The 25,634-nt window shown below is 45.5% G+C and overlaps 1 protein-coding gene across 1 annotated transcript in view; it reads left to right on the forward strand.

The window, feature by feature from the left end:
• Positions 1–22,037, forward strand: part of WIPI2 (WD repeat domain, phosphoinositide interacting 2) — a 35,696-nt gene extending 13,659 nt beyond the window's left edge. The window contains exons 3-12 of the mRNA XM_004691920.2: positions 5,962–6,131; positions 7,504–7,600; positions 8,015–8,112; positions 8,798–8,890; positions 11,742–11,812; positions 14,372–14,479; positions 15,352–15,516; positions 16,461–16,568; positions 17,203–17,333; positions 18,139–22,037. Of these exons, the coding sequence (XP_004691977.1) occupies positions 5,962–6,131; positions 7,504–7,600; positions 8,015–8,112; positions 8,798–8,890; positions 11,742–11,812; positions 14,372–14,479; positions 15,352–15,516; positions 16,461–16,568; positions 17,203–17,333; positions 18,139–18,251 (1,154 nt within the window). The 3' untranslated portion in view covers positions 18,252–22,037. The remainder of the gene's footprint in view (positions 1–5,961; positions 6,132–7,503; positions 7,601–8,014; positions 8,113–8,797; positions 8,891–11,741; positions 11,813–14,371; positions 14,480–15,351; positions 15,517–16,460; positions 16,569–17,202; positions 17,334–18,138) is intronic.
• The last annotated feature ends 3,597 nt before the right edge of the window (positions 22,038–25,634 follow it).

The following is a 25,634-nucleotide window of genomic DNA, read 5'->3' on the forward strand; positions in this document are numbered from 1 at the left end:
AGAAGCTCTTTAACTTGATATAGTCCCATCTATTTATCTTTGCCTTCACTATTGTGGCGTTGGGTGCTCTGTCTTTAAAGATGTCGCTAAAGTGTATTACATATATTTTTTAAGTTGTAACAACTTGAACTCTGTCATTTCTTTTTCCTTTTAACTGTATGTTCTTTGTTTGCTTTTCTGTTGGATTGCTTCTTACTGACTCAAAGCAAATTAGCCATCTGTTGTGAGTTGCAAATATTTTTTGTTTGCTTTTGACCTTATTGACCTTTCTGCTGTTCTGAAGTCGTTTTGTATATTCCGATCAGATGCTCTATCTTTCCCTGAAAGTCTTCTAGCACTGCAAAGGATTGTCCTGTTTAGGCGTGCATAAAGCATCCTCCAGTGCCGTCTTCTAGGCATTTGGTTCACCTGGAATTTATCTTAATGGAAGAAGATTTTGTAGGTTAAAAAAAAGTTTTTCTTGTCCTTATTTACTTAAATAACCTTACTAAAAAGGGATGAAAAGTGGGGATGAAACGTAAAGATAATGAACTTCTCTTTGAAACTTCAACAAAGAAAAAATAATTGTAAATAAATGGCAGAGTTAATATTTTGTTAAGGTAATGGCTATATGAAGGTTTACTACACTGCTCTATTTTATGAATCTTTGCAATTTAAAGAACTTTACTGCCTCCACTCCTCCCCCACCCTTGTTTTTAAAATTCTAAAGAAATCACTCCAGCTTTGAAAGTTACCCCCAAATTTCATTTAGATGGTAAAAAAGCAAGCACACTAGCCTGTTAGTTCTTTACTTTATCCCTACTTGCATTTAAGCAACTGCACTAGTCCCATTCTTTTATTAATAGACATTTTCAGTCACAGAAGTTTAAAGTATTATACAGCTAATACCCATATACCCACCACTTAGATTCTGTCACTAGTGTTTTACTAGACTTATCCTATCATACATACATACATCAGTTGATCTTACCTTGTGTATCTACGTGCCTAGTACTTTGCTAAGACATTAGTACATCATTACAGATTCAATACTAAGCATGTATATTGCTAACTATGGGTCCTCCTTCGTGGCACAGGGGTTAAAGTCTCAACTATCATGCTGTTGCCAGCCATTGCACCTGAATTCAGTCCTAGACAGGGAGGTGACCCACATGGCGCAGCAGACCTCTCCTGCTCTCCTCAGCAGTATATTTCAGTAGATCTGCCTGGTCTGCTCTCTGGTGAATCCTCCTACCAGCCACACCTCTTGGCTACACCCAATTCTCGTATGCATAAATAAATAAAAATAAGTCTTAAAAAATAAAAACTTTAGAGCTTCAGTTTTATGTTTAGTTCAGAGATCCATTTCAAATTAATTTTTATAAGATAAATGAATCAAGGTTAATTTTTTTCATTATGTATTCTTGTTACATCTTTGTCAGAAATTTTCATTATTTTGTGCCTAAGAACAACTCTTTGCATGTGGATCTGTTTCTGCTGTATGTTTTCTTACATCAATCTTTTTGTCAGTCTTCATATCAGCACAAACTGCCCTGTTCACTGTGATTTACAGTAACTTTTGAAGTTACGTGGTGTAACTTTGCTCTTTTTCAAGATAGGTTTGGACATTCTACTTCCTTTGCCTTTTCATATAAACTTAAAAATCAGCTTGTCAGTATATACCCAAAAAAGTGTTGGGATAAGATTGGAATTGCATTGTATTTAGGGATCAGTTTGAGGAGAATTGATAACAGTGTTGTATAATCCAATCCATGAACATGATATACAGCTCCATTTATGTAGAACTTCTTTAACTTCTCAGTAACATTCAGTTGGTTTAAGTATTGCAGTCTTACATCTTTTGTTAATTCTACTCAAACTATTATGGTTCTAAGTGATGTTGTAGATGGATTTTCTAATTGTTCACTGCTAATCTATAAAAATAATTTGTTTTTGTATTTTAAGCTTGTATTCTTTCACTTTGCTAAGTTCACTCATTAGTTCTAATAGATGCTTAGTAGATACCTGAAGATTGTAGTAGAGACAGTTTGACATCTTCCTTTCTGGTCCTAGATTCTTTTTTTTCTTTTTACTATCTCACTGCAGTGTGCAAAATTTCCACTACAAAATGAAAAGTGGGTCTCTCTCTGCCTTGTTTGTAGTCTTAAAAGGAAGAATTCAATATTTCACCCTTAAGTATGATTTTAACTCCACATTTTTCCTAAATGTCCTTTAGGTGTCAAAGGAGTTTCTTCCTAGTCTTAGGTTTCTTAATATTCACTACGATGAGTGTTGAATTTTGGTCTGTTGAATTGCCCTAAATTTTCTCTGGTTGAATGTGAATTACCACAACATCAATTGAAGGGTTGTCAGTGCTCTGTTATGATTGTTTCATACTATCTTCACTTGTTAAATTTCCCATTTCTTCTTCCCACCCCCACCCCCAAAGCTAATAACCACTCTTCTTGCTTCAAAGAAAAACTGATGCTTGTAGCATGGAATTTGCTTACATTTTCTCCCTTAGATGACCAGCCCACCCATGTCTGTCATTTTTTCATCTTCTTCTTCTTAAGTGGGAAAAAGTTATTCCTGTCTTACTAAAACCATCCTCCTGAATCTTGCCTTCTGGTTTACTGATTTGTTCCTTCACTTAGCCTGTCTCTTGCTGCAGTGTCAGTCTCTCCATCTGTCTATGTAGGAGCTTGTTAATTTTCAAACAGTAACTTCCAGTGGCCAGACATAGGCTCCAACCTCTCCACAGAGCTGCATTTCTTCATAACACAACTTCTGCTAGTTTTCCCTAGTTCTTTCCACATCCTCATCTGCCTTCTACATTGTATTCTGCCTCAACGTCCCCAGACAACCTCACGCTCTCCATTCCAGTGGATACTTCTCGTTTCCCCTTAGCCATGCAGCAGCACTTGACATGCTTGTTTATTCTTCACTGTCTTCTGCCTTCAGAGTCTTGTGTCCTGTGCCATGGTTTTTCTCTTTGCTGTGTCTCTGTTGCTGGTCTCCATTGCCTGTCCTTGAACTGTCACAGGGCTGATGATGTTTGCCATGCTTGTGTATCCCAAGTTTGGAGCAGGTGCTCATAGTAGGTAAATTTATGTGTTGAATGAGTGAAATAATAAGTGATGCTGCATCAAAGCAGTATATTACCCTTACCCTCAACACTGAATTAGCAAATATGGACTCATTGCTTCTAGAATAAGGTTCCTGTGAACCTTGGCTCACATTTTTTCCACCTAATGAATACTAGGCCTTTTACCTGTGTTTTTGTGTAGAGACATTTTATTTAATATAATTGTTGACTCAGCTCAGAGCAGCAACACTATAACCCATCTGAGACCCATCTCGCCTGACAAGTGGAAGGTGCATCAGAGCCTGCTTGCACTTAGGAAGTCTAGCAGGACCTCAGCACTAAGGTTGGGGCCATTTTAAACAGTGAAATCACTAACCCCAAAGCACAAAAGTACAAGAGATAGACCACAAAAAGGTAATTTCTTTACAATATGAGATCTGAAACAAAGATCTCAAAAACTATTGCCTTGTTCAAACTAGCTGGAAATGTGTTCATCGGTGACTACATTTTTTTTTAACCGGTCTGCCTGGCCAGGGATGACTATGGAAGTCTCTGCTCTCCCCTGAATTTATTTTAGGGATTACAAGTAAACTTATAGCTACACAAATTCACAAATGCAGAATGTATGAATAATGAGAACTGACATAAGTTTAACTTAAAGAGCCAGTGATTTTAGTAAATTGTATTATTTAATAACAAGTCAGTGTGCTTCTACCAGATTCTCTAATGTGTCTCAGACCTAGAATTAACAAAACTGAAAATATAGCTCTGATTTCACCATTTGAGAAACTGGCACCTGGTCAGAGCAAGACTAGAAGCTGATTTTTAAACTCTGAGTTCCATAGAGGACCCACCGCTCAGGCACCTATATCCCCAGCATTCACCAGGTGATATGGCACTCGCCTGGTGTACATAATGCTGGGTTGAATATAGTGCAACTGTACCAAGAGCAGTTTTACTACTTAGATATAACTCTTGGGGTAATAACACCACCAGAATGGACTGTCATGAATGAGGTTAGCCCATCTTCAGCTATGACCCCATTCAAGAGATTACTGTTCTGTTGGATTTTTTAATGGTGATAATTGGGAGAATACTGTGAACCTAATAATGTCCATTTTCAGTCATCCAGCAATGTGTGAATAACCCCTTTTGCTGGGTGCTGTTAGAACTGGACATGCAGTGTTCCTGTCCTGGGCTTAGCAGGGAACCGTGCTACTGAAAATGTCCAGATAAACATGTTTCTGTAGTCATTACTATGGTGAGCGCAGAAATTGCAATTGATTAAAGCAGTGCACCCCAGTTATTAAATCTTAATGAAAGAATGGGGCCTGAAGAGTAAGACCCCAGACAGTGATGGAGAAAAGACCCTCATCTCCACTCCCCAGCAGCCTGCCACCTTGGAGAAATGTGCGGGATCTAGGAACATTAGCCGTGGAACTCTGCCTCCAGTCCCACCCCAATCCCCCCACCCTCCTGCTCCCCATTCCATTGGCCATACTTTCCCAAGAGAAAATGGCTGATCAGAGAACATAAGTGTGTGGACCTAAGGGAAGGTAGTTTTACTGCAAATAATTGACATTCTGGGTTAAATGTCAGACTGGCAGGCCCAGGTACTGGACAGAGTTCCAGATACTGGAGATGCGTCAAGGATAAAAAAACAAAGCCCCTTGCCCTTCCATGCCAGCAGGATGGTGTAGTTAGTTGTGCCCTGCATTTGAGGTTCAGATTCTGGAAGGGGTTGGTGGCTCCTCCAAGGGCTGCGAGCAGAGCACCTTCAGGCACCTTATTCTTCTGAGTCAAGGTTTTAGCTTGCTGCCACAGGAGAGAGGTGAGTGAGGCTCTCTTGGCTGGCTAGGGAAAGGTGACTGATGAAGTGCTGGCAGGTCTCAGACTTACGCACCTAACTTTACCAGTTTTCCAGTCAAAATAATAGCACAGCCTTAGCATTTCCCCCATAAATATGATGTCGCTTTGGACCTGACTCTAAAACTAACACTCATCATCTGTCACTGAGCACGTTAGGCAGGTGCAGGCAGTCAGGGGAGTGGGGGGAAGTAATCTCTAAGCTCTGTGGAGGGGCTGCTGTGTCAGATGCTGTGTGCAGTTTTTAATCTACAATCTGCTAAGTAGGGGATATCCTCATTTTAAGTGGATAACATGCAGCTGAGGGATATGGGGTACTAGAATTGAGCCTGCCCTGTCATTTCCTCCTGACAATAGTGTGGTATAACTGATCCCTACTTCACACATGAGGAAAGCAAGACTTAGAAAGATTAATCCATTCAAAGACTAGATGGGGGAAATCCCTCTAAGGGGGAAAGCCTATACTTCTAAAACACTGATAAGGAAATAGGTCAGTGGTACTTTAATTTAAAAAAAAAAAAAAAAGCTATATGAGGGTCTGCCCTTTGTCAGGTACTGTTTCAAGTGCCAGGGATACAGCTGTGAACAGGAAAATGAGCCTCTGTCATCTTGGCTCTCAAGTTCCAGAGTGGTAAGGAGTACACAGAAGCAGGCAAACTAGAGGGTCGCAGGATTGCCAGGGAGGGAAGAGACAGTCATCAGGAGAGGCAGGGGTAGAAGCTCTCAGGAGATGGCATTGGAGCTGAAATGGGCCCTCCTTGCAGAAGTGTTCTGACAGGGAGACCTTAAAGTGGTTTATCTGTGATGCTTAAACTAAAATGGTGAATTTGACCCCAGTCTGTCTGCCCCCAAGTGCCTCATCACTATCCCATGCTGCTCTGGGACTTTGACCTAAGCCCAGCTAGTCAAAAAACATCCACCATGTACCCTGTCGTGTTCTGCTTCACCTGAAATTACACTTAGACACTCATTTGTGTGTGCCCACTGACATGAATTCATGCACATTAGTATTTTTTTTTTGTACTTTTCAGCTGATACTGAAGATGTGTGCATTGTAGAAAGATTGTTCTCAAGCAGCTTAGTGGCCATCGTCAGCCTCAAAGCTCCTAGGAAGCTGAAAGTTTGCCACTTCAAGAAGGGCACTGAGATCTGCAACTATAGCTACTCCAACACGATCCTGGCTGTGAAGTTGAATCGACAGGTGAGCGACATTCTTAGTGAGGCCAAGCTGCCAGCTGTGCACTGCCCACTGCTCAGTGTGTTCAGTATGACTTACAACCGTCCCCGCCGCTCCTGATTTCCTTCAGCACCTCTGGGACCAAGCTGACCAGACTGCTGAACCCGTTGTTTCCAGTCCCTGAGCTCTGGTGAAGGCCCTGTTTACTTCGCCCTGTGTTGGCACATGGACCTATCACCCTGATTCCCTCTGTTCTCATCTGGACGTCCTGCTGAAACCACTCCATTTCTGTCACCTTTTACTCATCCTTCAAGACACAAACCTGACCATTTTCCTGGGTACCCCAACTCTCATGTAGAATTGAATCAGTTTTTTACCTTTCTTTGCTTTTGTGTTACTTTAAAAAAAAAGAAGCTGGACTCCTCTTCTTTTCCCTTGTTAAGCTGTTGATCTAACTTTTAATTTAAGAAGACTACTTACATTTTTTTAATCTCCAAAGTTCACAGTAATGGCTGACCCATTTTTGGGTGACTAGTACTTGAGTTTATTTCCTGAGACTGTCTCATGGCTCTCTCAGGAAACACAGGACTCTCCTGAAGGTCCTCTAGCATGCTCTGTGCAAGGAGGCTAGTGAAGCAGCCAGACATGGAACATACGTGACTGCAGCTGGTGAGCTTGGAATGTGGTGACCCAGGGCCACTGGTTGGAACTGGGAAGTGATCTGTTAACGGGAGAAGTTGGCTAAACTTGGGAACTATGGCATGACATGTTGACATTTTTTTAAACTGAAAACATGCAGCTGTGCTTTCCCTACCAGCTCATGTAGAGCCATGACTGTCAAGTCTGTCTTGTGTGACTAATCCTCAATGCATCAGCTACCAGCTCATTGATCTTCTTTAAGAGAGAGCAAGAACTTAGACATCGGCAAAGCAGAGTGAGTGCAGAATGGTTTGAAAACGGAGTGCTTTTTAAAAATGCTGAGTTTTACTTTCCATTTCCCTGTTTCATTCAACATCAGTTTTTTTAAGCAGCTTACTTTTACCAGACTTGTCTAGTGCACTTTGTTTTCATGAGGGGAAGACAGAGTGAAACAGAAATGACCCCCACAAAAAAACCACTTTTCATAGCTATGCTTTTACCGGTTTCTCTATTAGTAAATCATAGAAGTCCAAGTGCAGTGGGACAGGCTTAGCTGGCTTAGACACCACTTCGCGGCTAGATGAGGAGCACGAACACCGCTTGGTAACCGCAAGCACCCTCTGTGCTACAGGCACCCGTCTGTTGGTTACGTGACGTCGCAGAGTGTATCTTAACCTGGGAGTTGGTTACGTAAAGATTGGGGGCCTGTGCTGTACTGGCTCTTTCTTCATGGTTTTTGTTTTTGTGTCTCTTCTAGAGGTTAATAGTGTGCTTGGAAGAATCTCTCTATATACACAACATTCGGGACATGAAGGTACTGCATACAATCAGGGAGACGCCCCCAAACCCTGCAGGTAAATGAACTGTAAGGTGAAAATTACTTTTCTGATTCAGCCTTCTAACGGTTACTAGCTAGGTGAGAGAGATCTCTTTGTAGGTCCCACGGATAGAGACAGGGTAAAAAGTGTTGTTTCAACAAAGCTACCTTCCTACCAGTGCTGCTCTTTGGCCACATAAATCATTGGCATTGGTTAGCTTCTGATTTTGAGGTTACTGATCATTTATGCCCAGGGCCTTTATTCTGTTTTTTATGACCACTAAGGTGGCGGTTTGGGGGAGGGTGTGGGACTTTCATTAGCGCACACCAAGGTTGTATCAGAGCCTTCTTTGATTGGTACATTCTTTGTTAACTAAATGCAAAAGGGTTTTCACCAAAAGAAAAATCCTCTGGCCATAACCCGGCACTTGTTCTCGTGTGTGACTCACAGGCTTGTGTGCGCTGTCAATAAGCAACGACAACTGTTACTTGGCATACCCGGGCAGCGCGAGCATTGGGGAGGTGCAGGTCTTCGACACCATTAACTTGGTGAGTGCCTTTGTACTTGGATAGTTATGTTTTTCTTGTTGTTTTTTTTTTTAATGTGCCATTTTCTAGAACACTGCTGTGGAACCTTTGACATCTCAGCTTTGGCTCAACAGCAGTTTTCACTGCTCTGCTCTTAATGCAAAGTAGTCCCGGTAATTCTGCCTCCAGCTATGTCACTCAGTTCCCAGAGTGCTGATCTCCTAGCATTGTGAATGTTTGAAGGAATGGAGAAAACTATAAAAACTTTATTAATATAATAAATTGCTTTTTTAAAAAGATTTATTTATGCATACAAAAACTGGGGTATAACTAGGAGTGTGGGGGTCGGGGGTTGTCTCACTAGGGAGAGAGGAGAACAAAACGGGCAGACGTACTGACATACACTGCTGAGGGGGGCAGGAACAGCGGGCAGGGCAGGAGAGGGCTGCCACGCCACGTGGGCCAACTCTCTGGCCAGGGATCGGACTCGTGCTGCAGTGGCTGCGCTTTAACCTGTTGTGCCACCAGGGAGGGCCCAATACATTGCTTTTTAAATGTTTTAAGCAGCAATTTTTGGACCCTCACCTCAATAAATCACTATAATGATGTTTCTGCAACAGTTATTGGCATTTTCATCCTAATGACCAGTGGACATTAGGACACAGTCTCATTGCATGACAGTCAGTTTATTGTTTGACCTTTGCAGAGAGCCGCCAACATGATCCCAGCTCACGACAGCCCTTTAGCAGCACTGGCCTTTGATGCGAGTGGAACCAAGCTCGCCACTGCTTCTGAGAAGGTGGGTCAGCTGGAGCCCAGTAGAAAGTAGTTCAAAGGTTTTATCAAACTTTGTCAGTTCCATTCAGTCATACAGGCAAGTCACCAAACAAGTTTTTATATAAACCAGCTACCCAGGAAGCACAGATAACAACCTGCCTGGCAGGCATAAGAATGTGCTTTTCATCTGACAGCTGAGAGCTGGTATGTGTTTGTGGTGGGGGTTACAGAAACATGCAGAAGAGACACAAGTGCCATTCACAGCCATGCCACCCACCCAGTGTGCTTTTAAATTGTGACACTAATATGTTAAGCGCTTAGGAAATACTGAATAATGTAAAAAAGCAGGGAGGTAATTCTCTCTAGAGCTGATCTGAACATACTTCATTGTATTCCCTGTCATCTTTTTGTTTACTGAACAGAATGCCAACGTGCTGATATGTCTTCCTTTTCTAAAAACTCTGCATAATGTTGAATTTAAGTTAAACACTTTTAATGGTTGAATAATGTTCAGTTGTGATGTACTTAGTAAATATTGCCTATTTATGATACATTAGAATAAAATATAAATAATATTTAGAGTATTTAGAAGTTCTGGGTTGAAAGGATATGGCACTTCAGAATCCTTCATGCATTTGACCCCTGGATTATCACCCCTTCCTCTTAGCCTTTGTGCCCTCACTCTGTGTACCTCCTTCTCCACCAGCAAAATTTGTCACTGCTTGTGACACTTTCTTACCAGAAACCTTAAGTAGCCTCTCCTCCTAAATTACCTCCCCAAACCATCCTACCAAATAAGATATGAAAGCATTCAGCCCCCTTTCCTGGGCCCTATCCATATGGCCTTTATTCTTAACTCTTAAGCCAGTTTCTGTAATAATAACATTACTGGTGGATGACTTAATTATCCTAGATCCTTTATATTCTTTGACCTATTTGATCCCCTCAGCAAGGTCATTTTTTATTTTCATACTAAGAGCTCAGAAAGGTTAAGTGATTTGCCCAGGATCACCCAGTGGAAGTGACGGAGGGACTGGACTCAAGCTCTGACTTTACTTTTAAACACTGTGCTGAGCAATTACAGTATCACTTGGCTTTGTCTTCTTTCTTGAGAGTATCAAAATGGCCCTGGCACTCTGGGTTAATAAAGGCCTTTCATGTTTTTTATCGGGTCTTAAACAAGCTCTCTATAAAGCACTTGCAAAGTGAAAATAGGATCATCTTTTTTGGACTGTAAAGAGCAAACCTTTGATTTGCTATTAAACAGAATCATCTTAAGTGCATGGCATGAACCCAAGTGTACACTAGGCATTCAGGTGTGCAGTTTTGTTGCCTGTTGTCAAGGAACTGCAGTCAAACTGTGACTGACAGCACATATAGTAGGTCTGCTGTTAAAAAGCATGTCTAGAAGACTAGAGAGGGTCAAACCTTGCCATGTTTTTTTATAAGAATGTGCTATTTTATACAATTCTTAAGAATTGCAAACTCCTTCCATCCAGACAATCACTATCTTTAAACATTTCAAAAAAATCTTTTATCTGCAATCTGATTTCTAATTGTTATAGCTCACTATACAGAGTGTTCTGCATTAGTTTGTTAATAGTTTTGTTTAAAGATTTATTTATGGATACAAGAACTGGGGTACAGATAAAAGATGCAGGGGGTAAGGAGACTCACCAGAGACAGAGTGGGGAGCAGAAAAAGCAGATTGACTTAAAATACACTGCTGAGGGGAGCAACAGGAATGTCAGGAGAGGTCTGCTGTGCCATGTGGGTCAGCTCCCTGACTGGGGATCAAACTCATGCTGCAGGGCTGTGGATTGCTTTATAGTGCTACCACTTAACCCTTTGCACCACCAGGGAGGCCCCTGTTTTGACTATTTATAAACATATCGTATATTATTTGTGGTTCTTATGTATAACAATTTGAGCCTTTTTAAAAATGTATACAATATGAGGTTAAATGTTAAATGATTCTCCCTACCCTGCAAACTTGAAATGTACAGTTTAAGGTTTTTCTTTCTGTTCTATTGGTTTACTGCTTTATGTGCTTTTACTGCTTTATATTTTACTACTATAGCTTGCTAGTATTCTCTTAATATTTAGTTGTGGAAAGTACTGTTCATTTTAACTTTCTTTACTTATTCCTTCTTACTCTCCCAGTTCAAGCCCTGTCTTCCTTCCACCCATCCCCTACTCACTTGGGACCCCAAAGGGAGTGTTAGGGAAAATGACATCCTCAAAACATTTCATTTCAAACAGGGAAGCTCTGTAGGTCACCACTTACTCACATTTTCTTTTGTGTCTCAGTAGTTTTCTTAATATAGGTCTTAAACCATTTTGTAATATTGTGTTTATTGCTTTTTAGGCAATTAGGTACATTTCTAGCTAATCTGTTCTTTTGGTCAGAGATTCAATTAAAAGTGACTGGAAAGGAAATTTAAAAGGCTAGAAAGGGGACCTTAGACCTCGTCAGATCACTGAGTTAGGGGAGATTCCCAACATGCAGTACACACTTATGGGGCTTGTTGTAGCAGTTTAGAACCACATGACTTAGAAAAAGTCCAGTTATTATATTCCACATTTTATTTGAAAGCTGAGAGTGTCCTTCTAATCATGGTGGTGAGTTCCAAGTGCATTGATTTAAAGAAAAAAATTATTGTTAAGTAAACAGTAGAATGTGGGGTATTCTAGTGTGTTTGACAAAAGAAGGAAGATGGTGCCATGGTGGGGTGGGATCACCTCAGAGCTCCACACTGGCCCAGTGCAGAGCTGCTGTCTGCAAATGTACCATATGTCACACAGTCTAATAGGAAAGAAGAGAAGACTATTTTTACTTGGCTGAAATACCTTTTTCTTTCCTTTTTTCACAGGGAACTGTGATTAGGGTATTTTCCATTCCAGAGGGTCAGAAACTCTTTGAGTTCCGGAGAGGAGTTAAGAGGTAAGGTCTATATTCACCAAAATTGATTCTGGAGCTTCTGTTCGTGTTTTAGTTTTCTGAGGCCAAACAAGTATAAAGTTGAAGACACACTGGGAATCCCCGTTAAATAAACATTTTCAGCCAGATGCTTGATCAGGTGTGGTTTTAGAGTCTCATCAAGAAGGGTAAAGAAACATTCATATAAAGCAGACTGGGTTTTGTTTGTCGGGGGAAGGTAGAGTGATGGCCAAGGAGCCCAAGAGTGGAAGAACCTGTGTAACCAGACCCTCTGGGGTGAGCTGCAACCAGCGGCCTCCCTAACCTGACCTGTAGCTCCAGCCTTCTGAAAACTAGAGGCCAGCTCCCTCATTTCTCCTTTCACCTTGCAGATAGCTTTGGCTGTTTGCTTTAAAAAAAAAAAAGTTACGCTGTAGAGTTGGCCTAACTCTTCTCCCACTGTCTGCAGACCTTCCTGGGCCTATATTCTGTACCCCCGTCCTGACCCTGGCCAGAAAGAACAAAATCCTGGTTAGTCCTGGCCTCCACTGCAGGAATCTAGTGCACCGCTTAAGTGTGGCTTTATTCGGCATTACTTGGACCCTGGGGCTCTGCTTCCCACACTAGTGGGAACTGAATAGTGCCCACCTCCCAGGGGCCATGGCTTGGAGCAGGCAATCCTGGCTCTTGGAATAACTTCTGGAACTTACAGCTGTTAGCCCCTCCCTCTCCCTTTTCTGGAACCTTGCACTGTCCTCACTCCCTCTTCTGTGGGATCATCCCACAAACGGGCTTTCGTGTCCCATCTTCAGAGCCAGGCTCACCGCTCCTGCCCATAACTGCCTCTGGTGTTTTTCCTTTTTGCCCTTGGTTTTTCCTATATTAAACCATTCTAAATTTTTTTCTTACTCCATTTCAACTTGCCCCTGTGTCTTTCCCAGAATTACTGCTTACCCCACTCTGTACAACCCACACTTGTCTAACAGCCTCATCTGTATGGAGCCCCAGTGCTTCTCTGAGCTGTGCCTGCATACCTCCTGCCTGGCAGACACTGGGCACTTACAACAACTGACCAAAATGTGCCCGTCCGCTCATCAGCCCTCACATTTGGTAAATATCACCATGGTCCCTTGACCTCACACTAGAGGCTGGCTCCCTCTCTCACTTCATACTCCCAGTCTGGCCTCACATGGCAACCCTCCTTCTGTCAGCCCCCCACAGCCCCCAGCTCACATTGCCATCTACCGTGTGCTCACCCTGTTCTCTGCTGCTTCACACCTGAGCCCAGGTGGCTCTTTGAAGGTGTGAATAGCATTAGAGCACATGTTGCCTGTGGAATTAATTCCACACTCATGTGCCCGTCAGTGCACAGACCTCCCAGCATCCAGCCCTTCTCAACTTACTTATTGTACTTCTCTGTTGCCCTCAATTGCAGCCACATTGTACATCCACTGCCTCAGAAATCTGCATCTTTGCTAGGGTCCTGTACATGATGTCTCTGTATCTGGAGTGTCGCGTTGCTGGCAGGCCACTCAGCCCCTGGAGTCTGCATCAGCCATCTGTCACTGCAAGCGGCCTTCCCTGACGCTCAACAGAGATGGCCTCTTCCTTCTGCCACTTCACTTCTTAGTGGCACCTTCCTCCTCTACATTTTAGCCTGACTTTGTTTACAACAGATTTACAACTTGCACCACTCAACAGTTAGTTTGCACACGTAGTGTAGGCTCCCAAAATGACAAGAACTTCTGATTGATCTCAGAGCTTTGGTGAACTGCTAGGTACATTGTGAGTACCTAGTAAGTGGGTACTAGAACCCCTTAACACTGACAGAAGTCAAAGTACCTTGTATTTCTGTGGTTATGAGGAAATGCAAAGTCTAGGTGACTACGGAGCTAAGGCCCTCCTCGGAGATAGAGTGTGTTGGAAGCTTTGCTTCCTGTTCTTACATTAAAAAGTTTGCTGACTTACCTCGTGTTTCTTAAGAATCACCATAATTTGAATGTTGTATTTTTACTTGCTTTAAAGCCTAAGGCAACCTAATTGAACTAAAAATGGTTTAAGTCCCTGTTCCCTTTGTTATTTGGAATTGCAAAGGAAACTGGCTGTTCAAGGATATATTGACTCAGCGCTACACACTTTTTTTTTTTTTTTTTAAAGATTTATGTATTTGTGCATACAGAATTGGGGTACAGGCCAGAGGTGCAGGGGCAGTGAGAGGCTTCACCAAAGACAGTGAGGAGCAGGACAGGCAAGTGGATAAGTCCACTGCTGAGGGAAGCAGTGGGCAGGTCAGGAGAGGTCTGCTGCACCATGTGGTCACCTCCCTGGCCAGGGATCGAACCTGTGGTGTCTAGCTTCACAACGCTGTGCATTAACCTGTTGTGCCACCAGGGAGGGCCCTACACACATTTTCTGTATAGAAAGTTTTCAAGATGCTAAGAGAGGTAAGAATGAGGACAGGAGGCCCAAGTATGCCTGTGCCATGGACCGTCTCCTCTGTCACCTCAGATACAGAAGTCCTTTGAGAGGTTGCCACCTGCCCTCTCCAGTGTTTGTGGGTGGTAACCTGCCTCTTCTCCCCAGGTGTGTGAGCATCTGCTCACTGGCCTTCAGCATGGACGGCATGTTCCTCTCAGCGTCCAGCAACACTGAGACTGTGCACATCTTCAAACTCGAGACTGTGAAAGAAAAGTGAGTTGTAGGTGTGCTTGTTTTAAAAAAAAAAAAATAGTGTACTTTTTCCTGCATGAAAACATCAGCACAGACCCTGTCCTGCTTTTTAATGTTGTTGCCAGTGAAGACCCTTGAGCTAGCTGTAGGTTATCACTACATCTCACCTCAGCAGTAAAATGTTAAGACATCTTAGTTCACAGTAAGATGTCCGGTGTAGGAGTGTGCTCAAAGGAGATGTAATGAGAGGCAGGAAGGCTGCAGAGGGGTTCTTGGGCAGTGCTAGTGTCCACTTATACTGCTCCCTTCCCCCAGAGTTTGTGGAGGTAGCCTGCCCGCGGTCTACCCACAGAGGGTTTTTACTTCAAACCAATTGATTTAAATTTACTGAACGGACATATATCATGAAAAGGGCCCTCCCTTTAGCTTCCAGAAAACATCCCACAAGGACAACTGTTAACTATTCTCTCTTATTCAGAGATACTTAAGCACTTTAGATACTTACAAAATAGTCATCAGATGAACAAAAACAGGGAATTAACTGTTTGAGATTTGTACTAGTCATGTTTTTCAAGGTTTCCTGTTAAAAAGGTCCAGGGAATGACCGTGACTCTGGTCCTCACATTTATTGTAAGTGGGGACCTGGTTGGTGGTTACAACCTGAGGAGGTACATGGCTGCCCCAGGCTCTGGCATCTGCAGTGCATCCCGCCGCTTTCCCAGGTGGTGGTGTGCTCTGATCCTCCCACCTCCAAGGTCATCATTTCTGTACCCTTTTTCCTGAATCAGGAAGACCCCTCATTCAAGTTCTAGAGCTGATGCCTGTGTGCCTGAGCAAGGTCATCTCACAGCAGAGTTCAGCTCCACATAGCAGATGACACTTCTGTCTTGCAGACCTCAGGAGGAACCTACCACCTGGACCGGCTACTTCGGGAAAGTGCTCATGGCTTCCACCAGCTACTTGCCCTCCCAAGTTACCGAAATGTTCAACCAGGGCAGAGCCTTTGCCACAGTCCGCCTGCCTTTTTGTGGCCATAAAAATATCTGCTCACTGGCCACGTGAGTAAGCATGGGCACTGGCCTCCTTTCCTCGCGCTGCCTGTCTCAGGGTCTGTGCCTTGCCCCGGCCAGAGATCTCAGATTAGACCTTGAGCGAGTCAGGAGTTGGGGGTGCGGAGGGGAACCACACGTGTGCCAAGTATGCCGCACCGTCTCACGTGTAATGCTTTCTCGGCAAGTCTTTGTTTCCAAGACATCTTCCTCCTCCTCTGAGACTATTTAAAGAGTAAATAGAAAAACTTCATCAAATCCTAACCCTGTGAGACTGCCAGTAATTCACCCTTGGGCCCTACGAAACCAGTAGTCTCACACAGCACAAGGTTCTCCCTCAAACTGCCGCACACGGTGTCAGAATGCACAGGGGCTCTTAGGATTCCCTAGGCTCATCCACAGTAGGCCTTGTGGGGCAGAATGTCTGAAAGTTCAGTGACAGACAGCCATGAATCCACACACGTTGTTTGGCCTCCTTTTTATCTAACTCTAGTGTCACTGGAAGCTTTTATGAAAGTAAATGTTAGTGAAGAGGAAGCCATAGAATGGATTGTTCTGAACTCTTCTCCTGAGAGCTTTGGTGCTTAACCACACAGCACAGCCTTGAGTTTGAGGTACGACTGGAAGTAGCACCATGGCCGTGATGATTAGCCTCTTCTCCGTGTGCTTAACTACAGGGTACATTCTGGAAAATGTGCCCATCTTCACTCGACTTTGTCCAGCAGATTCCATGAAGTGTGACCACACAAGCCTAGGTGGGCTGGCCTGCAGCACTCCAGGCCACACGTAGGGGCCATTGTCATACATCCCGTGACTGTCATTGTTGTTGTACAGACACAACTAAATATGTACAGGTGGGAAGGGCCTCCCCGGCGATGGCAAAGGGATTGCTAGGTTAATGACTGTGTGTGAAAGACGTGGTCTTAGAGTTGTTTGCATTTTATTCTTACTAGAATTCAAAAGATTCCTCGATTACTGGTTGGAGCTTCTGATGGGTACTTATACATGTACAACCTGGACCCCCAGGAAGGAGGCGAGTGTACCCTGATGAAACAGCACAAGTGAGTTGGCCTCGCACCAGCATCGGGGCCTTCTTGGGCAGTCTTCTCTCTGGTACCCGGCAGGCTTCCTCCAAGGCCAGTACGCACTGCGCACGGCCTACACTGTTGTGAAGCCACTTTCCAGACAAGATTGACACTGCCTATTGGCAGGGCCACACAGACCTCTTGCCCTCTTCCACGTCTGTCAGTGACCCATCTCACCTTTTGTCAAGATTAGCTTGAAAAGAAGAGATTAATATTGACTCATTGGGAAGTTCCCTTTTTGGGACTTGGGGAGGATGGGTTCCCAAAGGCTGTAGCAACAGTACTGTCACACGCTTAGAAGCAGGGTGGGCGAAGGGGATGTTTCATACACACACATACGTATAAACATATATTGAATTCTGTTTATGATTATGAAGCTTAAAAGTGAAATAAGATGGCTTCACCAGATGTCACTTTGTCTCATCAGACTTGTCATGTGAAAATCTGAGTGAACAGTTACACGGGTATTATTTACAATCATCTGACTGTGAGGCACGCTCGAGTGTCCACCCACCAAGGGCCTTGTGCACGTGGCAGTGGGTCTGGCCCCAGGCAGTGTGGCCATGAAACCTGACAGTTCTCACTGTTTGTTCTTCTCTGCTCTTTCCAGGTTGGACGGCAGCATGGAGACGACCAACGAAATCTTGGACTCGGCCTCTCACGACTGCCCCTTAGTAACTCAGACCTACGGCACAGCGGTGGCCAGAGGTACTCACGTGCCTTCATCCCCAACAAGACTGGGTAAGGGCTGTGACGCAGACCTGGAAGGAAATCTTGCTGGGCCCTCTGGGCACGGTTTCATGCTCTTTACGCCTGTCACGGTGTCTGCCCGCCTGCCACTGGCCCTCAGGCAGGAGCAGGGAGAGGACGGACACAGACAAGTTTGACTCTGCTGTAGTTTCAAGGCTGGAGTAATTTTCTTCATCTTTGAAGAAGTCATCTTGACTCAGGCTACTTTGGGTGTATATGAAGTTCCCCCCTGGCATGTCACCTCTCAACTAAAATAGGGCCCTCGGTGTTTGTAGCTGGGTGTTCACCCTCCTGCTGTGTGATCGCTCAACAAGTCTGCACCCACCCTCCCTCTTTACCCCAGGGCCAGGTGGAGGGAGTGCACAGGAGTAGGACTGGGCCTCACACAAGGCCATCTGCTGCAGCAGGCCAGTAAGGCCAGGCCATGTGATTCCTAAGAGCCAGCTTCCCCCTCCCACCACCACCCCACCACCCACCCCTACCCTGAACTCAAGTGGGCATTTGTGCACTTTTGCCGCACATTTGCTCTTGAGACCATCCCGCATACCCAGGTGTGGATATACTGCATTCTCCCTATTCACCACGCTGGCATCTCTTGAACATTTGGGGATTTTGACATCATTTTGAGTTGCTTAGGACCACAAAGACCTGGGCCAGAAGAGCAAAATGCAGTCCTACTGTGTGGAGCCATTTATAAATCCACCCTTGTGTGTCCCAAGTCCAGCTTCAGGCTGGCTGTGGGGGTCACTCTGTCCCCAAGCCCTGAGAATGACATGCTGTCTCTGTCCCCATGCAGCCTACACGGACGAGCTGGGCGCAGCAGGTGGCACTTGCCTAGAAGAGGAAGCAGGCGCCCTGCGGCTGGAGGAAGACAGCGAGCACCCTCCCATGATCCTTCGGACTGACTGACTTTGACCTGTGAACTCTGACCCCAGAAGCAGAGGACACTGGCTTGACAGAGGACTTTGTGTTAATGCTGCTATGAACTTAGGCCTGAGTTGCGGGAAAAGATGGCAGACTTAAAAAAGATTGTAGCTATAGTCTGATTCCATACTGTTGAGAAATACATTGTTTTCACTTCAGTGGCTTTTAATCCTGCTTATGAATTTCAGCATTTTGTTTGTTTTCTCTTTTTGCCAAAATTAACTGTTTGGTGAAGCCCTTGAACTCTCCTTGCTTTGCATGCGTTAATGTGCCAAGCCAGCATAGGAGCGCTAGAAACCACTTTATCACAAACTGCAGTTGTGGGTTTTTAGGTCTGTTTATGACAGGAGTCAGTACAAGGAGAAGGTGGCCTCGCGCAGTGGTTCTGGTTGTTGAGGCCGGTTCTGCTAGACAGGTCCAAGAATCCCCAGGGCTTGGCAGGGCCAGGCCGGACGGTGTCCTCAGGGAGGAGGCCTTGCTCCCAGAGCTCCTCCTGGACCATTTCCCCCACTTTATTTTGTTAATTAAATTCTTTTCAGATTAGGTCATTCTGAGATTTCTCCCATGGTGGACTTTTGTTTCTGACTTGTTTTCCATGTGGGTATAGGACGAGAGCAGTTCTTCCTAATTACTGTAAACCTTACCTTCTGACAGCAAGTGAACTTGAAAGAATGAATACAGGAGCAAAAGAAAGTGGGTTTTGTTTTTTTTATATAGTTAAATTATCTAGTCTTTAATCTTTCTGTTGAGTAACTGTGGTTTAGTTTTTTTGTTTTTGTTTTTGTTGGTTGGTTTTGTTTTTAAGGAAAGTTTATGGCTATTCCTAGGCTCTGTGAAGCCCAGAGTAAAATGTGATGGGCACTCTCAGTTATCCTCTTGCCCTAGCCCCGCTGTGTGTCGGGGCCCTTCCTCCTACCTGAGTCAGCAGTAGGTAGAAGTACGAGAGAAGTGGCTGTGAAGACCAGCGTTACCAGGTGATATGTGCCTTTTCTATTTTAATCAACAGAATTTGTTCAGCAAAGTGGTAAGAGACTGTGGTCACAAGTTCCAGTATTTGCCTAGCTTCCCTTTTCATTTTTTCAAGATTAAAAGACAACCTCAAATACCTCAAGTTCTGCATTCCAAACCAAGACACACAGCAGTTAAATTTTGAGGGAATTTAAGTGGAAGTTAATGGCTTAGAAGCTCATCGTGGATTCTTTGGAGTGGTGACAGGATGAAGTAAAGGAGAGCAGGTGTTGTGTGTGCACTGCCTTTTCACCTTGTCAGGTGTTTGAGCAGAGGAGGGGTCAGTTGCTTCTGTTGTGTGGGTCTTGGTAGCTGGTGTGGCCGGGAGGGGGGATGGGAATGTGGATGGGACTGGCTGCCCAAGGACGGGGCTGGTCAGCCCATGCACCTTGTGCCTCACAGGCTGCCTAGACATCTCTAGAAAAGTTGATGGGGGCAGCAATACAAAGTTCTGCTTCAGTCAGAGAGGAAAGGTGGACGTGTACTGCACATCACTCTAAAATCTGGCCTGTCCGTCCAGGGTCCTTGGTGACATGTAGTCTGTCGTGATGTAGGTTCCGCTGCCTGTACTGGAGTTGTGGGACATGGGACCGGAGTAGTCTCTCACTGTCTCTCAGACAAGTCGTGGCTCTCCTCTTGCACAGACTACCTGGCCAGCGTGAGCCTAGTGGCAAAATCCAGTGGCAGTGTGCGTGGTAGGTGTAGGGCCCTCAGGTAGGGTTTCCTGACAGCCAAAGGAAGAGCGGCATCTCCGCTCCGTGTAGGAGGGTTGCTGGTGGTGCCTGCTTGTTGGCTTAGGTGCTTGTGACTGGGGTGCTGCACCTGGCCAGGTTTGTTACGATCAGGGCACGTGGCTTTCCTCCCCTTGGGCTTGGCAGTCCTAGAGGGGCTGGGATTCTCTTCCCTCTCAGTTTCCTCACTTTAAGATGGACAGTTAGGAACAGTGACCTGCGTCCCATGTCCTCTGCCCACCCCACATCCCCAGGGCCAGCAGGACTGGAAGCTGAGGCAGTACTCCCTGCAGAGGGCTTCTGGCAGCCCTTGGCTTGCCTGGAGTCCGTCTTAACCTGCAGGTCCTGGGGGGGGGTAAGCTAAGTGTTGCTGACTGAGCACCACTGCAGGTCTTCGCCCTCTGTGTCCCCTTTGTGTTTCATTGCCACGACCACCTCTTACTTTGTCCTCTAAGGGGCCAAGCCCAGGCATCAGGGCAGGGCTGAGGCGGGGGGGGGCCAGGCGAGAAGTAAGCCACTGAGGTGTCGCTGTGGAGCTCACTGCCATGCCTGAAGCCTCCCACACCGCGCGTGAACTAACTGAACTCGCAACTAGATGCCATGTCCAGTTACAAATACAATATTACAAAAATATTGTATGTAATATTTTTCCAAACTTTAGAATGAAGATGATTGAGGGGGAGGAAACAAAACCTGGAAACTTACAAACTGTATAGATGGGACCAAACCTTTTGTATTTTCTAAAACAAACCAAGAGTTGGATTGAACCTGGAGTTAAAAAAAAGAACTGAATTCAGTCCCCGATTCTGCCACCTTCTGGCGGTGTGGTGGGGCGGCTCACCAGGAGCCTCGGTTTCCTGGGTGGACGGCAGGACGACCCGCCCACACAGGGTTGTTGTCGAGTGTGACTCCTCGCACGTCCTGCAGCCCCCGGCCCAGCGCTGGCCTCAGGCACCAATAAACATTGAAACAGAAACTGGTCTTACAGAATTAAACAGCGCTTTTATTCAGTTCTGGTTCCTGAACACAAAGCCCGTTGGGAAATGTGAAGTCTCAGTCACGTGTGTGTGGACCTGTGGCCCCCTACCGTCCCCGTCTTCCAGAGGGCAGCGGCAGCCCTGTGAGTGGCGGGTGCGGGTTGGGGGCCTTGCCGAGTCTGAGCTCCGGTCACCCACGTACGGTGGTTTGCCACCAGAACAGTGGTGCAGGGAGCCTTGGGCCTCCATCCTCACCCCAGAGCCAGCGTCCTTCCTGGCCAGTGCGGGACTGGTCTTGGTCTCTACCTTCAGCGGTGTGGCCCTGCCCGTGTGTCGGGCGTGCACCTGAGGGAGTTAGCAAGACCTTCCAACTCTTCCACTTGGGGAGGAGAAAGAGAAGGATCCTCTTGACTTCCCATGGCTCATAGTGGGCCCCATACCGATCTCAGCACTTCCAGAAAGACTGGACGTGCCTAGTTCGTAGTTCGGCAAAGGAGAGTGGGACAGTCGGTGGCAGCAGGAAACGCGTGCTTTGTTAATCCCACTGCCGTTCACAGCTTCACAGTGGTGTTGGCTGTGATAGGTCCACTGCCCCAAACCGCTGTAGAACCCATCTTTTGCATGCAGAGAATGGCAGTACCCTACTCAAAATGTATGTGTGACACTAGCTAGCAAGCTGAAAATCCAAATACTTTATTTTACAAGTGTACTTAATTCTTAAGCTCGAGGTGGACAGATGAAAGGGTCCTGTTCGGCCTGCAGCATCAGAGCTGTGAAGAGTGCGCTCAGGCCACTGGCGTTCTGTCTGGGAGAGGGCTTGGGACAGCCTCTTGTGAGTTAACTTCTTTCTTACTGAAAGCACATGGTAGTGAATTGCCAAGCAGATTTCACTGGTATGTACCCTTCCCCTTGTCATACCTTTGGCCCAAATTGTACCTATTCATTCTGTGGATTTTGTGAAGCAAAAATGGGATTTTGAGGCTTGGCCAGCCCTTATCCTTCCTTGGTATCTGACCAGGAAAGTCATTTGGAATAATTAAATCCTTTTAAAGCCGCGAATGAAAGGGACTGTTTTGATTCTTCACCCCCTTATTTTCATTCTTCACTGAGCTGGAATATTTCATCTTACACTGCTCTTTTAGGGGAATCTGTTGTGTGCATTGGGGTTGGGGGGAGGCGTGTGAGGAAGGGTGTGAATGTGTGCAAGAACGAGTGGTCTCGGCCACGGGTAGGTGTGCTGACTACATTGTGCACAAACCACACTGAAGATGCTGCCAGCATTTTACAACTGCACTGAGACATGAAACCCTGTGGGCCCCCCCTCCCACCCCCACCAAGTCACAGCCTGCCTCTCCTTTGTGCCAAGTTTAAATGCGCTGAAATTCTCCCTGGAATGAATCTTGCAGCCTGACATCTTACAGAGATTTTCACCCAGAATTCATTCATTCACTGGCCTTATCTGATCATAAAAATCTAAAGCTCCCCACATGGGGAGAGAATAAGTGAGTGAGTGTTCTTGGGGCCCCCAGGCAGTTTGGCTTTGCTGGTAGAGGTGGCTGGCTGTGTGGGAGGAGTACTCAGTGGCTCTCCTTCATGTTTTAGTTAGTGTTAAAGTGCAGTGCTAGTTTGGCGGCTGCTTTTAGAGACGTCTTGACACTGAATTCAGTCACATTACCTTGTGGTTGTGGAGAATTCATTCCTTTTATATCTAAGGCCAAAAATGGTCTGTTTTTGTCCCCCGACAGAGCCAGCTATGGTGGCAGACAGGACTTTGTGGTGGGTTGGTCACTGAGTGTGTCTCAGCTTGAAGTCTTTGAAAGGGTGTGAGCAGCACCTCCGGATGCCAGCGCTCAGCACCCCCATCCTGTCTGAGGGGCTCCTGATGTCGTGTGTAAATATTCAGGGACATACACAAGACCCCATAAACTCATGAACTAGTTTGGGTTGCTGTTTTTCAAAGAGCATTTTTTCCCCTACTGTAGCAGGCCTCTTTCTCATGGGTTAACGTAAGATGTACTTGAGGCCCCATAGGAAGCCTAGTGTGTTTTTTTCTGGGCAGGAGACTGGGAGGAGAGCAGTGTGTTCAGGGCCGCCGTTGCACGGGAGGAGGTCCCCCGGCGTCCCTGTCAGTGTTGACCTTCCCCAGTTAGTGGTGCCCAGACTCACCGGAGCCGGCCCCCAGGGTTCAGTCTGAAGTCCAGGAGGGCAGCAAGGCCAAGAGCGTGCTCGGGCACGCACAGAGCCCTGTCGGAGCTGATCCACCAGGTTAAGGAACTTGGTGGAACAAGGTACATGTTAAACAGAAGCTGTTACCAGCTCCAGCCACCAACTTATGAAATGATGCCCTTGAGATACCCTGTCCAAAGCTGCTTTCATCGAGCGCCTTCCAATAAGCCCCTCAGTAAAGTGAGTTTTAAAAAGCCCTTCCCGCTGCCCCTGTCATCTGTGGGACAAATGCCTCAGAGTGGCACGGAGGTCGCCACCTTCCTGGGCCTGCTCCCGTGGGCCCCCCAGGATCTGGCGCCCATCTGGTTAACCCTGTCGCTCGACAGTCTTAGGGACTGAAAGGTTTTGGGGGCACGGCCTCTCAGGTCAGCAGGCGCTCTGCTGGTGAGGGTCCTGTACAGGCCGCGGAAGGTCAAGTGGGAAGGTCAAGTAAGGAGGAGACATTCCTGGGCCTGAACTTGGGTCTCCCTGCTGTGCTGAGTTTCTCTGTCCTCCCAGCTTCCCTTCCATGCTGACTACAGCTGAAGGAGAAGTCACTTTGTTTTGCTGCTACATACATTTTTCTAAATAAAAAATGCAAATGATCTGGAAATAGAAAAATCTCATCCTGGTTTACAAGTGCTGCGGTTACAGGCACTGCCTCATGTTCCTCAAGGTTAGGGTTTTCTCGGGTGGATGGTGGTCAGAAACCCACTGGGGATGATGCCATCCCCTCAGAAGCTCGATGGGCTTCTGTTCTGGGCTCTCAGTGGCCACGTAGCCATGGGCAGCGGGTGGTAGAAGCCAGGAGCTATCTTCCATCCTGAAGACCCATGGGCCTCTAAGGGTCATCCTGTGTGGCACTTTGGCTGTATTTCCCTCAAATTCTCCCTGAGTTCTCATGAGGATTCCCCCTCTCTAACATGCTAACAATATTCATCTGGCACTTGGAGAGCATGCCAAGAATGGCACCTGAGAGCATGAATGTGTGAGTCTTGCTACAAAGAACATGTGAGTTACACGACAAGAATGTGTGAATGATTTGACGAGCATATGGGTGCCACATGGTCTGCTTTCTAATACCATGTGTGTTTCATGGTGAGAACATGTTATCTACACAGTAAGAATATAATGTCTACATGCTAGGACGTGTAAGTGACCTGTCATCTACATCTTGGCAAATGCAAGTGACATGTCTCCCACATACTAAGAACACACGAGTGGTGTGTGTTGTGTGCCAAGAACAGTTTGCATGTTAAGAACATGTATGCATCATCTACATACTAAGTGCATTGCTTAATGTGCTATCCACATGTTAGAGCGTGTGACCTAGTGCCAAGAACATGTTGCCTACATGCCAAGAACATGCATGTTGTGTGTTGTGTAGTGTGTGCATGCAAAGAACATGGTTGCCTTGTGTTCTCTGCATGCTAAGAACCATTTGTCCTTTATATGTTGAGGACACCTGTTTTGTGTGTGGTATGCATGCTAACACATATGTCTGGCACTTTGAGAGCATGCAAGAATGGTGTCTGAGGGCCTCTTGCTACAAAGAAATCACAAAGACATCCCCGGATCTGTACCAAAAATGTGTCCAAAACCCAGGAGTAAGGACATGTGATTTGCATGCTGATTAAACACATTACTTGCATGTAGGTGTTATGTTTTAGCAGCTTGATGTTGTGTCCTTAACACACAGGTGATATGTTAACACAAAGGACACGTTTGTCAGCATAATAAGCCCCTTGTTCCCGCATGTTGGACACGTTTGTCACACATGTCCAGGGATGAATTTGATTTCTTTGTAGTAAGAGATTCTTGGGTGCCATATGTTCTCAGCATTAGATGGCGTGTTTTGGCATACAACCCACATGTTAGCATATATCCCATGCAACTCACATGTTATTAGCCTGTGGGTGTCATACAAGTAACATGTTCTTGATGTGTTGGTGAGTTGCTTGTATGTTCTTAACATGTAGATCCACTATAATGTGTGTGTTCTCTGTAGCTGGCTCATGGCCCATGGCTCATGGCCTTGGTGTGCAGATCACATTTGGTGTGTCCTTAGCATTGACTCATATGTTCTTGGCATAAGATCTGCATGTGCGTAGCATTAGGTGACAGTCTGGGTATGTATGCTTATGCTCTTAGCATACAGGTGGCATGTTAATGATGGGTGGTGGTACATTAATTGTCTGCTTTTATCATGTAGGGACACAACATTCATGTGTACTTAGTATGTATTGGTGTGTTCTTAGTGTGTGAGATACACATGGCACACCTGTGTTTGGGGTTAGGTGATGTGTCGCTTGTGTTTGCTTAGCATGTAGATTCTGATGTTTTTATGTCCTACATATGTAGATGACATGTTCTTTGTATGTAGGTTGAGTGTTCACGACACATAGCTCATATGTTATTCACATTGAGTTTTAGTGCACAGATGATAG

The sequence above is a fragment of the Condylura cristata genome, unplaced genomic scaffold (genome assembly GCF_000260355.1).
Source record: "Condylura cristata isolate star-nosed mole 26May11 unplaced genomic scaffold, ConCri1.0 scaffold00032, whole genome shotgun sequence".
In the NCBI taxonomy this organism is placed as follows: domain Eukaryota; kingdom Metazoa; phylum Chordata; class Mammalia; order Eulipotyphla; family Talpidae; genus Condylura; species Condylura cristata.